Raw genomic sequence first — 18,358 nt, 5'->3', positions numbered from 1 at the left:
TTTAATATAGCACTACAAGGCAATTTTGTGGTAATTACAGGAACATACCTTTGGTCTTGCAACTGTACTTTACAAAATTTATTCATATGGAAATGCAGATACAAAGTAAAATGTTAAGGAGCATTGTTGTTTATAACCATAGCTGAAATAACTTCAGTATAGTTTAATGATCATCCTGTTGCTTGAAGAGGGTAAAAGCAGAGGGTGGGAGCTCTGAGTGCCAAGGGTAGCCATCTGAGCCCGAAAACTAGGGGTACCAAGTGTACCAAGAAGGGGCACTGGAGGATATGGAGATAAACAAAATTGACCAGAGCTGCCTTAGTGGGGCCAGGTGGACAATGGTGAACCTACCTGTGCTAAAGATGGGAATGCAGAAATACTTACACTGCTTATAACATTTATACTTGATTATGTATGCATATCTGCTAAGGTAGACCCCAAACCAATGGGGTTTTGACATGACCTCACAGCACAGGAGGCATCAAGCCAGGTCAGGGACTCTCCAATGGTCACATTTATAAATAGCGAGGTCAATTCAAATGCAGCCTAACAGCCTTTTCTACTATGGAAATTTCCTGTAATAAAGTCTTGCGAACTTTTTTTTTGAACTCTGTATTTAGCCCTGGCCATCCTCAAATTCACAGAGCTCCACCTGCCTGCCCCAACCCCCCCAAAGTGCTGGGAGCCATCACATCCCATGATCTTCCTACATTTTTTCCCAGACCAATTCTAAGAAGGGAACACAGTATGTTAAAGCTTTCAGCACCTGCATCAAGCTCAGGAGAATGTAACCACAAGTCAAAGCCTGGGGACCGAGTGGCTATTCCAAGAGGTTCTTAATGCAAGGACAGAGCCAATTTAGGCATGCACAGGGTTTGAGCACCCACAGCCTCTGAGAGAAAAGAAAGTCAGGAGACAAGTTCACTAGTTATCCAGCGATATTCAATAATGACTTGGCAGTTAAAATCCTAGCACTTTCCACTCAAAGGAAGTCAAAACAAGGTGAGTAGGAGCTTGGCTTCTGCTTCCCACTCTAGTGCCTGCTCAGCAGGAAGAGTTTTCTCTTGTGAAAAACAAAAAACTCCACAGTCTAAGTCTCAGATCCAGGGAAATGCCAGCACGCTGACCGGAAGTGAGCCATCACAGACCACCGTTCCTTGTCACTACTCCGAGGCTTTATATAAGAAGGGAAGAGAAGTCTGCTGCTCTTCCCAAGCAGCAGAGAGCAGGCTAAGCCAAGAATACGGTGAAGGCAGATGAAAAACTTCACATGAGGACTCTTTCCTGTGTATGCAAAGTAAGACTCTTTCTGCTTTTCCTCTGAAGAGCACAGGCACTGGACACACGCCCATCCATTCTCAACCACCTTGAAAGGCCAGCGTGCTGTCCTCACACCCACTTCCACAGAGAGAAGGTAGTGAAAAAACAGCTTGGGAGGCCACCCAAAGGGCCAGCACTGAGCTAGCCTGCGAACAGAGCCAAGGCTCTCTAGTGCTCCCCCTCATTTAACCCAGCCTCACACCCACGGAGCACCAAACAGATAACCGCCTACACAGGGCCTCTGCAGCACCACCCAGAACCAAGCCCAGCTCCATCGACCAAAGCTGCTGCAGTCACGGCTACCATCATGATTCTATCTGATGGATGCCGGAGACAAACCAAAAATAAAACACCGCTGACAGGCAGCTGTGACAGGTACATTCAGGGGACAACTGGAAGGGAACCAGTCAGGAAAGAAGTGCAACTCTGAGGAAAAGCCCTTAGGCCAGCAGAGCCCAAGAGACACAAGAGAAACTTATTTCAAGTTTTAAGAGAGGACTGACACAAACTCTCAGCAATCCCTAAGAAATTGATCGACCAAGACGTTTTTAAAGCTTCAAATAAACATATATTCCACATCAAGCATATGTTCCTTCATATCCTCCCCCAACTAGTCTTTGTTCCACTAGACAGCTTCACCGTTACTTTCATGTCACGTACGTGTATACATATATGTATGTATGTATGCAAACTAGAGCAACTACAAAGAGAAAGCATACATTTGCCTTTCTGAGACTGGCTTAACTTGATCTGATGCAGCTCCAGCTGCAGCAACTTTCCTGCCAACAACGCAGCTTCCTCATGCCTGTAAGACTTTGGTGTGGATCTCTGTCAGACTCCTCTCTCCACCCTGCTTGGGTCCATCCTAGCTGCTGTGACGGTGCTGCACACACACACACTGAGTCCTCCACACAGCGCCTCGGCCTCCAGGACACAGCAGTGCTGCAGCTGGGTCGTATGGAAGCCCTGTTTCTCGGGTCTGCTTGTTCTGTTGCTTCTCTGTTCGTCTGAGCAACCTGCACTGACTCCACAGTGCTAGACGAGTTTAGGTCTGTCTCCACCAGCAGTGTCTGTTCCCTTCACTCCCACATCCTCACCAGCACCGGTGGTTTATTTTCTTCACTGTCACTCCTGACTGCAGTGAAAAGGAAGCTTGGGTTTTGTTTGCTTTAGACAAGGTCTCACTCTGGGCTGTGGTTGGCTTGGAGTTCACAGAGAGTCACCTGCCTCTGCCTCTTACAGTACTGGGATTAAAGGCGTGTGCCACCGCCACCGCCACCGCCACCGCCGCCACCATGCCGTCTGGATTTGCATTTGTATGATGGCTGGTGAAGAACAATTGTTTCCTTATGTTTATGAGAGATACATGTTTAATGCCAATCTCAGTGACTATTAGTGACTCAGTCTGTTTCATCTGTCTACCAACTAGTTGAACTGTTTGATTCCTTGTTGTTTAGTTGTTTTTTTTAACTCTTTGTATATTCCAGGTATTAGTCTTCTGTCTGGTGCATAGCTAGCAACGTCCTCCCGTCCTGTAGACTCTCTTCACCAATCAACTCCTCCCGTTCTGGAGACTCTCTTCCCCAATCAATGTCCTCCCGTTCTGGAGACTCTCTTCACCAATCAATGTCCTCCCGTTCTGGAGACTCTCTTCACCAATCAATGTCCTCCCGTTCTGGAGACTCTCTTCACCAATCAACTGCTTCCTTTGCTGTACAGAAGGCTTTTCATTCCATGAGATCCTATTTGTCAGTGTTGGTTTTATTTCCAAGTGAGGGGAGCCCCGTTCAGAAAGCTCTTGCCTGCACCTATTTCCTCACTTTTTCCTCTAACAGTTTCATAGTTTCAGGTCTTACATTGAGCAGACCAGGGATTTGTAAAAGAAGTTTGTAATATTATAAGCATAGCATGGAAAAACATTATTAGGGAGAAAAAGAAAATTTCCCACCACATGGGGGATAAGGATCTTCATAGATAGAGCACCAATGCGAGCAACATCAAATGCCTAGATTGCAGGTGACAGCAGATCTGGTAGGCTCCCCACACCGTCCCAGTGCTTTAAAGAAACAGCCAAGCCTGTGTTGAGTGAGGGTAGCTTTGGCTCTTGCCTGGGCTCCCACGAGTGCATGGTGGGCCAAAGGACTACGTCGTCACTGAGATGCACACTTCACCTATGCTGGACATACACAAACCACCACTCTGCTAAGCATTACTGCCTATGTAATGAGAGAGAGAAATGTCCGATGCCAGAGATGGATCTTGGTAAAACCACTGGGGCCATGTGCTCAGACAATGTCCACAGAAGAATGAGCCAGCCCCAGGACTGCACCACCAGGGAGAGCAGAGAAGATCCACTCGAGAGAGACAGGAGTTTGAGCTACATGGTACGGCAGCAGTTCTGTACCATGGTGCCTGTGGTACAGGCATGGCTCCAACTCCCACAAGTGAGCCAGCATATCTGAAACCTGTGTCCCAAAAGCTGTCTGGGTTGCCAACATGGGTCTTCTGAGTCATAGAAAAGAGGAACTAAATTTAAACTGTGCCTACTACGAATGCTTTCAGAGAAACCTGCAGAGGTAAGGTTCTTAGAGAGGATCTGAGTTCAATTCCCAGCATCCATGTTGGGTAGCTTACAACTGCCTGTAACTCCAGCTCCAAGATCCAACCCCTTCCTTCCAGCCTTTGTGAGCACCTGCACTCACATGTACATACCATACACAAATACACAAAGATATACATAATCTAAAATTCAATTAAAAGTTTAAAGAGTTTATTCAGTGTATTTATTCAGTGTACAGGGGTATATATTCAAGTATATGTATGTGAGTGTATATACATGTTCATGTATACATGTGTGCCGCGCGCGCACACACACGCTCTCTTGCTCTCTCTCTCTCTCTCTCTCTCTCTCTCTCTCTCTCTCACACACACACACACACTCACACACACACACACACACACACACACACACACACACACACACACACACACACACACAATCCCCAGGTTGATGTTGGGTATCTTCCTCTATTTCACTCACCACCTTATTTCTTCTGACAGGTCTCTTACTGAACTTGGAGCTTGCTGACTCAGCAATGCTGGCTAACTGGTAAACTCTCAAGATCCTTCTGTTTCTGCCACTCTAGCACTGGAATTACAGGCTCCCAACACGGCTTACGTCTTTTTATGTGTATGCTGGGGATCCGAACTCAGCAAGCACTTTATCAACGGAGATATCTCCCCAGCCCTTAGGTTTGTTTGTAATTTATTGGCAATCCCACCACAAAATGAGATGGAAATCAACACCTGACCCACTAACATGCCAAGAAGATGTTAGTCAAGTAACTTGGGAAAGATAGTCAGCACCTGTCCCAAACCATCCAAAATAGACAAGGTAAACTGAGCCTGGTGGCCTGTTACTATGTGAAGTTTAGGGTACCAGCCAGGCTGTCCCCACTGTCCCCTGAAAACTCGACTTCCACATTACATGTTCTACACAATTCCACCTTCCATGAGGTCAGGGATATAAAGTAAAAGGTAAGATTCAAAGAGAGGCTAAGCTTGGGACAGATAAATCTGAACCAAAGCATAACTGTCCTTTTATTTATTCAGCAATTCGTCCACTCACAGAGGTATCTAGAAGCCCCATTTGCATGTAACAAGGGAGCCAACATTTGATAATTTAGTAATTTCTCTCAGCCTGAATTTCTCATCTATTAAGCACAAAACTGCTCTGTATATTGAAGGTTCTCTTGAAGATTAAAATAAGGAAAGTTTCTGACACATGCCAAACTTGATTACAATGTCAATTCAAATTCTGTAATATCCTATTTAGATCTGTTACCTAAGATTATTTTAAGTGAATCCTGATTATTTATAACAGTCTACAATAACATTATTTCTGCCATGGTTTCCTAAATAAACATCCTTTTCCCTCTAAAAAATTATGAACTAAACCTCAGTTTCAGAGATTCACCTAAGCTGGTAATGTCAGCTATACATACCTGACACAGCCCCTACCCTGTGGAAGAACCACAGGACGTAAGTCAAGACCCTCACTTAGTCACTGTAGCCTAGATTGATGTGTGTATGTGTGGTGTGTGTGGTAATGCCCATCCATGCACAGGGAGGCCCCAGGAAAAGGCAGGTGTCCTACTCTATCACTCTTCGCCCTATTCCTCTCACTAAACAGTAGGGGTAGGCTGGTGGGCCAGCAAACCCCAGCAATCCTCCTGCCTCCACCCTCCACAGCATTAGGACTCGGCAGCACCAGTAAGCTTTTTCACAGACTTGCACTCAGGTACTCAGGCTTGCATATCAAGTGCAAGATCTCACCCAGGAGTCACCTCCCCACCCTGACTTCTTTGCTCTCCCTCAGGACTGCTGGAACTGCAATGGGTACATGCACGATCTGACACAATGGGGAGGGGGGGCTACAGGGAGTTCTGTGTCTGAAGAAAAGAGCATGAGGAAGTAGGATGTCTTTCCATTGGCACCCTGAGGTGCCAGGCCTGGCCAATGAGCCTGAGCACTGACAAGGTCCATCAGGTAACACCACATCAATGGACCTCACAGAAATGGGGTGTCCTCCGGTGATCTCTAGCCAACATCGGCAAAGAAAGAGGCTTGTCAACAGGAAAGCTTGCTCTCAACACATGTCTATGTGAAACCAGCAACACTCGGAGACAGGGAAATGTTAACGGACAGCAAGGAATGCCTGTCCTTTCTTCCTGTGTTGTCCTTTCACTGTCTTGGACAGTTTCAGTGTCAAGAGCACCCACACAAACTCACACTCTCCTCTTCTCTCTTCCCCTGACCCAAGATGAATCTCAGGTATTTATTCACCTCCAAAGTACACAAGGATGCTCTGCTGCCCCATTCCGTATGGAACACTGGGCTGCAGGGCAGTACATAGACAAGACAGTCACTACAGCAAGGCACCTTAGCCCACACTGGAGGTCAGCTAACTGGAGTTTGCTTAGGGAGGATGAAGGCAGACTCTGTCAAGGTAATGTCTGGATCTGCTCTTGAAAATCAAGAGGCTAGTTGTCTACAAGGAGGCCCTGAGAGTGCCCATGTCGTTATTAAGAGGCTAAGACATCAACCATGTGGGCTTTTCTCCAGATTATGGCTGCTCACTAGGAACAGAGCTCACTGTCTCCAGGGAAACTTGAAGACCAGGTAGAAAAGGCTCACAGGCAAGGACAGCAAAGGCAACCACCTCCTGGGGAACAAGGTCTCAATCCCAAAGCCAATCCTCCCTAACTCTCTTGCAGTCAGGCCGGCTCTGCCCCTGGAGCTCAGACTGGCTGCAGCCCCACCTGCCCCAGCCTGTTACCTGCTTGCCCTTCACCACATGCTTGGGCACCGGCACCCTGACCTCCAGGTCAGTGTAGTCTTGGGACCAGATGTAGTTCTCCCGGATGGCACCATTGTAACTGTCCGGATTTTTCTGGAACTGCTCTTGAATCCTGAGAAAGAACAGGAAAGCGAGATGAAGTTCAGCAAATCCAAGCAGAGAAGTCCCAAAGCAGCGTCACAGGTCCTATGCCCCAGGGAGGGGTCGACACAAGTCTCAAAAGAAAAAAGAAAAAAAAAAAAAAAAAAAAAAAGCTTACTTGCTCTCTGCATCTGTGAAGGTCCCTCTTTGGGGCAATTTCCTTTGTGACACTCCTATGTGATCTCCCAGGAAATCACAGTTCTTGCTGCCAGTTCAGAACCAGGCCTGTTAAGCAGGCAGCCACCTTGGTTAAGAAAATCTGGCTCATGAGCGCTGGGTGTGATGATGAACTGCTGGGAAGAACTTTTCAAAAACCTCTCTCCTGCAGCCGCTTGACTTCCATCAACACTAAGCCTCTCTTTCCTCCTAGTAAGTAAATCAAAGCCCAAAGGACTGCATTTAACTGTGCGCATCATTAGTAAGAGGTAAGCAATCCATTTAATGAGATGGCCTAAAAAACCTAGTCGACCAAATCCTATTACATACCTCCATTACAAACCCGGCACATGGACAAAACGGTCTAGCCAGGAAGCAGATGTTAAAGATAAGACTCAAAATCTGTCACAATATTTACCATGTTCACCATAGAAATGCCTTTTAAGGATGAGCTCAGACTCACAGGTTCACTAAATGAGTTGAGGATCTAATTCACAGACAAAAGCTTAGGCAGCTGACAAACTGTGCCAGGCCGGGAGCTCCACACACTGTGAGGTGTGCATGTCCTTCCACTCACCCCAGAAAGCACAAGGCTGCAAGTGCCTACATCCGTCCTGATACAGAAACAAGACCAGATCAGGGAAGAGGACAGACACACCTTTTCTCACTCAAGTTCTAAAATAAGATTGTCTTTACCCACTGTATGTGTACCATGTCTCCATACAGTCAAGAGACGTGGTCTCCAACATGGCCTGAATTCTCTGGGCCAGGTAACAGGAAGCTGTTGAGAGATGATTTGTGTCCTCCCAAACGAAATCCTCGAGTCTTAACCCTGAGGTCTCAGAAATGATTCAGTTACAATCAGGTCATTAAGGTGGGCTTTAACTTATCGTGATCACTGTTCTTAAAGGGGGGACTCTGGACACAGACTGATTCAGGAAAAAGATGTAAAGGCAGCCGTGAGGGACAGGCAGAGGTTAGAATGGCGGGGCAAGAACTGTGGGCCTCTGTCCACAGCTGGAAGGCCAGAAGGATCCTTCCCAACAGCCTTCAGGAGTGAGAGTCAGACCACACTTGATCTCAATTTTTAGTCACAGAATTGGGAGAATGAGTGTCTGACTTAGGCATCAAGTCACAGTACTCGATGTGGTAACACAAGCAGAGAGCTGAGGAAGAAGCAACTTCAGCCCCCAGGACTGTGAGACCAGGCACTGAGCAATCAGCCCAGCCACTTCAATTGTCCAGGGAGGCACTGTGCAGCACAGAGAAAACACACCTGGCTCCACGACTTGACAGAACAGAGCAAGAGGAAGGCGCCGAAACAAAGAGCACGCACAGACCAGGTCCAGTACTTCCAAAGACTGTGGAATGGGAAAGCTCTGAACACAACAACAGACTGAAGGGGAAAGACGGATAACTTCTATATGTGGATGGCCTCAACTTTCAGAAGAGGAAATGAACACACATGCACAAGCAGGTTTGATTTGTGTGGTAAGAGGGAGTCTGACCTTTTTGTTCCCTTAGGTAATATTCAAATCCCCTACCACATGCAAACATTTTAACAACCAAGAGAAAAACAGTTATTGTAACAAGCATGGCAGAATGTACCTGCGGCCCCAGGACCCAGTGGTCATCCCAGCCTCAGTCCAGCCCCTAAAGATCCCTGGAATGGACTATAGAGAATGCAGGAACAGGAAGAAGTACTGCCTAGCCATCAGGCTTCCTTCCATAAGGCTCTCCCATGAGAGCCCCAGTGACAGTACTGGGCTTCCACGGGCATGAACACACATGAATATGGGGTGGGATCTCTGAAAAAAACCAGGGTAACAGTGGCTACCTCTACAGCTGGGAAGTAGGGAAAGAGATCTCTCTCCACTGACAGCCCTATGCATGTTACCATGTGAAAATAGACAAAACTATGAAAAACAAGGACTAGAGACATGGGTCAGTGGTTTAAGAGCATTGATTGCTCTTACAGAGCAACTGATAGCCACATGGTGGCTCATAACCATCTGTGACTCCAAGTTCCAGGGGATCTTGGTCTTCTGACCTCTGTAGGCACACAGAGCATTTACATACACAAAGGCAAAACACTAGCACACATTAAAAAAAAATCTTCAAAAAATAAGAATATGAAAACATAAATAAAAGCCATCCCACATAAAATTAAATAAAAACAAAATGGCCCTAGTACTTGGCAGAGATCTGGGAATAATCACAAAGACTTCTCAAAAGGTGGGAGAAGAGTCTGTACTAGGGGAAAGGCCCTGGATAGCTGTTTCAACACATCAGATCCTCATGCATACATCAGTATGGCATGTGGGCTCACTTCTTCAGGGAGGTAACTGCCAGTCTCAGCCTGATCCCATATTAGGCCCCCCAAAGCCCTGCATTCCCATTAGAGGCTCTCTATTTGTTGCCTGGGACCTGCTGGTTTATCTTCCCACTATGACCTTCCAGTACAGACCCCTGGTGCCCCTGCATAGGCCTCACAGCCTCCACCTACAGTGGGTAGGAAAATGGCTCCTAAAGCAGCCCTAGCAAGTTGCTGATAGCTTTTTTTTAGCAGCTTGAATCTACATTCTCTTTAAATAAAGTTGATTATTTCCAGGCGACAGTCTATAAAAATGTGTGTCCTGTCAAGTGCAGGTGGCTCCGGGCCCCACCCAGCGACTCCAAGGCCACCCCTGCAGCTGGAGGCGGGGGAGGGGAGGAGCAGCAGTGCTCCGGCAGCAGGGTAGGAGTGAGCCGGTGAGTCAGCAGGCAGGCCTCACTGCAGCGCCCACTCTGCTCCTGACAGCAAGGGAGGAAGGCTCTTGACAGTAAAAGAAAACACACAACAGGCCCCACATCCTGCTGGGTACCAGGGGCCACAAGCTCTAAGTCTCCCTGAAGACACAGCAGTTCTGATGGCTAAAGCCTTCCCAGCAGGCCTAGACACCACCAAGTGGGCGGGCGTACTGGGAAAACAGACTCACCTGCAATAAGTGGGCGTGGCTGGCATTGTCACCAGGAACCAGCATCATCTCAGGGAACAGGAACAAGACTCATGCATGGGCAGGAGCCCAACCTACTTTCCCAGCCTGAAGCCCTGTCACTCAAAACAAACAGACCTCTTTGCTTCCGCTTACTGTTTTTTAATGTTAGGTAGAAGCTGAACCCTGAACCTCATGCATGCTAGGCAAACAATCAGAACTTACCTGTAGCTTCTCCTTCAGTTTGTTTTTAAAAAACAAAGGTTCAAAGACAATCTGGGTTTAGAACAGCTAGTAGCATGTATGATAAAAGGTAATTAAAAGGAGACTAAATCCTTAACCTAGAGGTTATAAGATAGAACCCTGAACGAGAGGTGGATTTTTAAGTCAATGGGTTATATGCCTTGCCCACCATTTCTTTCCCAGAGAAAGTGTGAATACAGTAGGAATTTGCTACATGATGGGAAAGAGATGGAGGGTTGGCTTCCCAAGGTCATAACCAGAGCAGAGGTGGAGCTTAGTGTTGCCAGGACATCCCTCTCCCCTAAGTGAGCTGTTCTTTCATACCTCTTGCAATCAATCCTGTCCACACTATAAACATTCACTGTGATCCTGCATAATGTGATGCAAAAATCACTGACACTGTGCACGGGTGACAATATCCACCATCCTTGTCAGCCTCAGTCAACCTAGATATGATGAATCACACCTCACCACCCTCCTATGGCCTCCACTGTCCACTGAGTCATCAGGAGAGGAATCATATGCATATGCAGTGTGCATGTGTGTCCTAGGGTCTGAAAATCTGTGTCCTGTCCAAGCCTCACCATGACAGCATCAGAAAGTGGGGTTTGGAAAGGCTAGTAGGAGGGATTCAGCGCAATGAATAAAATGGCTAATGTCCTCATCAAAAAACCCTCAGAGACCCCTTACTTTTTCACCATGTGAAGACACAGAAAGCATTGTGTATGAGGAGCTACCCATCAGACACTGAACCTGCCAACAACTGGATACTAAGCTTCCAGTGTCTGAAACTGAGAAACAGACAGATGCCTGTTGTTATCAATCACAGTCTATGGCATTTTGCTATAAGTAGCCTGAACAGGCTGAGACAGAGTGTATGAGCACACACTGTACCTATGTGGTACATACACACGCGGGGCACATCTGTGGCACAGGCATGCCATGGGTATGAGGCAGTCAGCAGAAGGTAGCCATTCTCTTCAACTTTGAAGTGTGTGTGTTTGTGTGTCTGTCTGTCTGTCTCTTTACATCTCTCTGTCTCTCTCTGTCTCTCTCTCTCTCTGTCTGTCTCTGTCTCTCTCTCTCTCTGTCTGTCTCTGTCTCTCTCTCTCTCTCTGTCTCCTACCAAGCCGCTGTGACTGTGTGGGCCTCCACAACTCTCTAGGTTCTCTGTGGCTTCAGCAAGCTCTTCCAATGAGTCCTCGTTCCCACTCCTCCTGCTTCTGTAAAGGACTCTTCCTTGTCAACTCTTCCTGGCTGTGCTAAGTTTAACCTCGGATTTACCAAAGACCTTTCTAACTGGTGGGAATCCAGTAACTTTTCTTGATTGCTGACACTTTATAAACCAGACACTGTTAGGAAAATGGCGCACTGTCCTGCTCTGGAGTCTTTACACTCATGCCAGCCAGGCCCTAACCCTGCTCCCCTTCCTGTGTTCAATTCCCAGCACAGACACGGTGGCTAACAACTTCTATAACTCTAATTCCAGAGAATCTGATAGTCTCTTCTGGCCTCCACAAGCATCAGGCACACAAGTACTGCACAGACATATATGCAGGAGAAACACACATACATATAAAATAAATTTTAAAAAAGAAGAAAAGAGCCTACCATGGGCTGTTCTGAACAGTCTGGAAGATGATCTATAATAGTAATACTTTTGGTTTGAATGAGTGAATTTATTAAGTATATAATAAGTAAAAGTAAAGGGGGAAAAATGAAAGAAATGGATGGACAGATAGACAAATAGCAAAACATTATCAAATCGGTCACTCAAACATCCAGCAGAAGTTTACTGGGAAGACCTTTTAAAGGCCGCCACCCAGAGTTCCCAATAGAGAGAACCAGCCAGCCAGTCCTGGATCTGAAAACTATACTGAACAATACTCCATGTTTCTGTGGGATGGGATGAAAACAGGGAAGGGAAATTATGAGACTCAGAAGACCTATCAATAAAATTCCCTGACACACTGCTCAAGTGAAGAAGCAGGGTAAAAGTTTCATGGGCGCTCATTATGCTACTCTTTCCTTTCTGTGAATCTGAAACTCTGAAGAATTTGTCTTGCATATGCATGTGTGAAAGAGAGAATGGAACAGTGTTCAAAGGCGTCAAGTCCAACCTTAAGAGAGAATGCTTAACTGTTTTTCAGGCGATTGATTGTCCTATTTCATGCTAACTAGCAATGTGGGTAATGCTACAAAAACCCACAGCATCCATGTATCGTTCTATCAGACAGTAAAACCTTGCAACTACAATAAATAGTAGCTTCTCCGTACATTCTTAATTCAGATTTTCCTGCAGAACAGCTCTTCATTATGCTTACTGGCCACTTAATCCTCTATAAGATTCTAGCTCCAGCCGGACAGTGGTGGCACACACCTTTAATCCCAGGGAGGCAGAGGCTGAAGGATCTCTGTGAGTTCCAGGCCAGCCTGGTCTACAGAGTGTGTTCTAGGACAGGCTCCAAAGCTACACAGAGAAACCCTGTCTTGAAAAACAAACAAACAAAATTCTAGCTCCATCTTTGCTGTTATTGTTTGCCATTTCCTCGATTTATGCATCTCTATATATTTTGATAAGGATTCATTGATGGCTTCACAGTTTATAAACACCTTTTCCTAGTCTGTAAGTTGCATTTATGCTACAAAATGTGTAAACACAACTCTTCATTTTAATATAATCAAATAACATCAATCTTTCCTTTCACATCAACTCTTCTATCCTCAAAACTCCTTCCCTCCTCAAGGACTAAAGAAACATCAATCCGTGTGTGTGTGTGTGTGTGTGTGTGTGTGTGTGTGTGTGTGTGTGTGTGTGTATGTGTATTCTCATGTGTGTATGCATGTGAAACCTATTTTACCAGAAGATTCTCAATTTTAATTTTAATTTTCTTTTTGAAGTATCAACATCAGGTGGGCAAAATGGCAGAGTGGACACAGCCCTGGTCATGCAAACCTGGGGGCCTGAGCTCAGATCCTCAGACGTACAGCCAGATACAGCAGCACACACCTGCAGTCCCTGTGGGCCTGTGCTAAGCTGGGAGCTGGAAACCGGAGAGAGAATCCTCAGACTCGCATGGGCTCCTAGCCTAGTGTATGTAGTTAGTGGTGAACAAGAGGCCACAGAGGGTGTTCTCTGACCTCCACATGTGTGTGCCATCACACACGTGCACCTGCATTCACATACACACACTAATACCACACATACACATCACACACACATTGTTTAAAAATCAACTTCTGCCTTTGTTGACCTGTGGTGTACCATCTTTAGTCTGGCTGAGCCCATTTTAAGCTAGTTAAAAAAAAAAAAAAACCACTACATGAGTCTGTATTTAACCTAAAATAAATAAAGCAACATATGTGCAATCATTTATAATATACTCATGAATAATTCATAAGACTTACATGAAAATTTAGAGAATATATTTCATAACATACATCAGTTGGTCAATCAATATCAACAAAATTAATATTCACTACAAAATTATTTTAACTAGCAAAAAACAGAAGCCTGTATAGTGACTTTTTCTTAAATTATGTTAATTTAACAAAGAAAAGAGGGTATTCATTTTTTAGATGCATAAATATTTTTTAAACATTAGATAATCTATTCCCCCTAAATACTCACTCTGATTCAACTTTCTTTTCCTATGCAAGCAAAATCAGAAACAGTCAGACTAGCTTTTTACTTCAATTCCCTCAAAAAAGAAAAAAGAAAAGTCCCAAATGAGAAATGATTAAACCAAGTCACCATCACTATCCACACTATTCAAGACTATAGACTCCCCATGTCAATTTCTCAAAAATAGCCTCAGAAGGGGTTCAGTCAGTAGACGTGTTGGCCTCATGCACCTGATGACCTGAGTCCAATCCTGGGTACCCATGTAAGGGTAGAGAGAAAGAGCTGACTCCACAACTGTTCCTGACATCCCTAAAGTCCCCTCCCATACATCTCTCTCTCTCTCTCTCTCACACACACACACACACTGAAATTTCTTTAAGCTTTTCAAATGTGTGGCTCAAGAGATGGTGCTCAGCAGTTAAGAACACACTGGCGCCAGGCAGTGGTGGCGCATGCCTTTAATCCCAGCACTCGGGAGGCAGAGCCAGGTGGATCTCTGTGAGTTCGAGGCCAGCCTTGGCTACCAAGTGAGTTCCAGGAAAGGTGCAAAGCTACACAGAGAAACCCTGTCTCAAAAAACAAACAAACAAACAAACAAAAAAAAAAAAAGAACACACTGGCTGCTTTTACAGATAACCTGGGTTTGATTCTCAGCACCCACATGGCAGCTCACACTCCAATTCCAGTCCCAAGGGACCCAACACCTTCTTCTGGCCTCCAAGGGCACCAGGCATACAGGCAATGTACAGACATATAAGCAGGCAAAACATTCACACGTATAACCATTTTTTAAGTTTTTAAAATGTCATTAAAAGGAGAAAACACAAAGGGTTCAGGTATCTGCAGTCTACCCCTAGCCAAGAGAAGGGAAATGCAACAGCGACCCAAGCCCCTTCAGCAACCCCCACCTCCATCATCCCAGCATCCTCCCCTTAGCAGAACAGGCCTGTTCTCCAAGCCGCCTCCACAGACAACAAACACTTCTCCACAGAGCCACCAGTGCTCCAATGGGCAGCAACTTCCAACAGCCGTCAATTCTTCCCCTCAAAACATAACTTTTGGGTTTCACTAATTCTGAATTATCCCCACCGAGTCTTAATCCGGACCTCAGCCTCAGTGTAAGAAAATTACAGCAAGAAGACTACAGTCTTCAGACACTACTGGAGAATGTAAACGTATACTCCAGAATACCATTTTGTGTAGAACACCTATCCAGTGGCACAGACTAGAACAAAACGGAGTGAAAGTGTGAAGACACACTATACCTGCAGAGCAAGCTCTTTCTCCAAACTGCCACTATGCAAGTATGTGTGCAGCTGGGGCCCTGTAATAAGCATTTCTCAGTGTGACTGCAGGTCACAGTCATAGTCAGCATGAAAGCCTCACACAAAACTGCAGTTCCTACTACACCACGGTAAGGGAAAGGAAACACTGGAGACCATCTACTGGCCAGGGGAGAGAGATACACAGCAACTACAAGCAGTACAGCAAAGTCCCAGAGCTTGAAAGAACACAGTGAGCAAGTGATCCCAGGCCAAGGCAGAGAGGTAGGAAACTGGGGCTCATATCCATAGCAACTAGGAAAGAGAAGACACAGGATTCTGTGACCAGCAACCCGCTCCGCAAAGGCACTGTGCAACAGGACAGTAAGCACATACCCATGTCCTTGGTGGCCCATATACAGGGCCTAGAATAAAGCAGAAGCAATGGGCCTTGTGAATGCCTATGTCTTGGTTTCTCAATATTGTTCCCTAATAAAATGAAATTTGAAGATTTTTAGGATTGAAACACAGAAGACATGGATAAATCCAGAACATTTACATTTTGTGCCAGAGACTAAAAAAAATTGCTGAAAATAGAGTATGGGGTGGAGTGGGGGGGGGGGCTGGAGAAACGGCTCAACTGCCCTTCCAAAGGACCCAGAATCAATTCCCAGCACCCACATGGCAGCTCACAACAGTCTGTAACTCCAAGTTCCAGTGGATCCGACACCTTCATGCAGACAATAAGCATTGGTAAACCACCAATGCATATAAATAAAACTTTTAAATGAGTTTAAAAGAGAGAGTATAGGGATGTCAGAAGAGCACCAGGAGCTCACCTGAGAGCCTACAAGAGCCAGAGCTGGGAGAGGGTGGGCAGTAAGGCAGGTAACAGTACTGAATAAAAATGCAAAGAATGGAATAAACACAGAAGCCATGCGGACAGAAATAGCTGAACAGACTAAATGAAGGGGAAAGCACCGTTCTTCCTCATACTGAATCACCAATAAATGCCTGAGGAAATGAGAGGGGTGGGAAATAGCAATTAGAGTATCAGAATAATAAATAATGCTGAAAGAACTAGCGGGGGTGTGAAGAACCTAAGAAAACAGTAGCTGTGTAACATTGAAATATCTGCCCCACAGATTTACCAGACACTGGTTGGTTTTAACATGTCCACAAGTTCCTTCTAACGCCTTTATCCTCTTAGGAGGTTGATGAACCCACGACTGTGGTGTGAAGGGACAGGCCCAGGGGCTCTAATGAACTGAGAACAGAAAGGACCTCACTGCCTGATGTAGTAGAAAAGTCAGGCCCTGCTTCCCTTTTCTTCCCAAATCCATAGCCCTGGTAAACACAAGAAAGCACCAGATCCAAGTCAGGAAGGTCCCACAACACAGCTGACCTCGTCAACATTGCCACAGTCGTGAAAAGCAGAAAGACAGAACTTGCCACAAGCTGAAGAAGATGAGACCTGAGGCCTGAGAGTAAAGGTAGACCCTGGACCCAACCCAACCCTGCAATAAAAAAGACGGCTAACTAGCAGGGAGACCAGAAGGATCCAAATATGGCTGTGCTCTCGTTGGTAATGCAGTGTAGATGGTAACTGGTTTTGACAAATGTACCCTAATAATCAGGAAGGAGGAAGTTCAAGTCTATAGCCAGAACCATTCAGGCTATGTGGTTCACACAAGGCTCAGAGCCTGAACTTCAGCAAAGGCCTCAGTTTCCTCAAAGCCTGATTTCTCATCTTTAAAATGAAGCCAACAATGACCCCCAACTCATTAAGTGGTAATATTTTAAAGATTTTGTCATATCAGGAGCTCTTTTTCACCAGCACCAGTTGTGTGTGAGACACCATTCCTAATATTCTTTCTAATGTGGACTATCATACTACTGTATTAATTTCTTGTCTATTGTTGTGATGAAACACCATGACCAAGGCAACTTACAGAAGTAAGGTTTTTGTTATTATTGTTTTTGTTTGGTATTTGTTTGTTATGAGACAGGGTTTCTTTATGTAGCCCTGGTTGTCCTGGAACTCACTCTGTAGTCCAGGCTGACCTCAAGCTCACAGAGATCTGTCTGCCTCTGCCTCCCAAGTGTTGGGATTAAAGGCGTACCCACCCCACCCAGCCTGAAGGGTTTTTATTTGGGTTTAAGGTTCCATAAGAATAAGAGTTCGGGCTGGAGAGATGGCTCAGAGGTTAAGAGCACTGGCTGCTCTTCCAGAGGTCCTGAGTTCAATTCCCAGCAACCACATGGTGGCTCACAACCATCTGTAATCAGATCTGGCGCCCTCTTCTGTATACATGATAAATAAATAAATCTTTTTTTTTTTTTTTTTTTTTTTTTGGTTTTTCGAGACAGGGTTTCTCTGTGTAGCTTTGCGCCTTTCCTGGAACTCACTTGGTAGCCCAGGCTGGCCTCGAACTCACAGAGATCCACCTGGCTCTGCCTCCCGAGTGCTGGGATTAAAGGCGTGCGCCACCACCGCCCGGCCAATAAATAAATCTTAAAAAAAAAAAAAAAAAAAAAAAAAAAAAAAAAAAAAAACCTTTAAAAAAAAAATAAGAGTTCACCACCACCACCATCACAGTGGGGAAGCACAGAAGCAGGACAGTTAAGAGCTCACATCTTCAGCCGTAAATAGCAAGCACAGAGAGGGGACTGGAAAGGGCAAAGGCTTCCGAAACCTGAGTCCATCCCCAGTGACATACTTCTTCCAGCAAGGCCACACCTCCTAATCCTATTCAAACATTACCACAACTAGGGACAAGTTTTCAAATGCCCAAGACTAGGAAGGCGTCTATCACCAGACAAGACAGAATCGGGTATTCTAAAGCAAGAGCTCAGAACTTTACAAAGTGGTCGGAAGGTATTGCAAGGTTAGAACAGGGACTGAAATCATTTGATTGTTTTAAAAGGTCAAGCCAGGCACAGGGACACATGTCTGCATCTGGGAGGCTAAGGCAGGAGAACTGTGAGCTTAACACCCAGTCCAAACTATATAATTAGTCTCAAATAAGGAAAAGTAAATAAAGGGCCATCATACAGCTGCCAGGTGTGTTGGTTAGACGGCAGTGCTCGTGGCTGGCCGCCGCCCGCCGCACCCATGCAGGAAGAGACCAGTGGATGCTTCGGTCTCGGAAGAATCACTAGCCATGGTTACCTTTCTAGAGTTTTATTAGGAGGGAGGGAGGGAAGCAAGGAGGGAGGGAGAGAGGGGAAGGGAGAGGGGAAGGGAGAGGGGAAGAGAGAGAGGCCGACCTCAGGG

At 45.7% G+C, this 18,358-nt stretch overlaps 1 protein-coding gene across 2 annotated transcripts in view; it reads right to left on the bottom strand.

Moving 5' to 3' along the window:
- The window catches only part of Nudcd3 (NudC domain containing 3), a 97,992-nt gene that overhangs the window by 30,176 nt on the left and 49,458 nt on the right, over positions 1-18,358 (bottom strand). For both annotated transcript variants that reach the window (XM_037208088.1, XM_028870575.2), the window contains exon 3: positions 6,659-6,791. In XM_037208088.1, coding sequence (XP_037063983.1) covers positions 6,659-6,791 — 133 coding nt within the window. The remainder of the gene's footprint in view (positions 1-6,658; positions 6,792-18,358) is intronic.

This window comes from Peromyscus leucopus, chromosome 7, assembly GCF_004664715.2.
Source record: "Peromyscus leucopus breed LL Stock chromosome 7, UCI_PerLeu_2.1, whole genome shotgun sequence".
Lineage (NCBI taxonomy): Eukaryota > Metazoa > Chordata > Mammalia > Rodentia > Cricetidae > Peromyscus > Peromyscus leucopus.
Note: the sequence above shows the minus strand (reverse complement) of the source record. Positions and strands in the feature narration are given on the sequence as shown.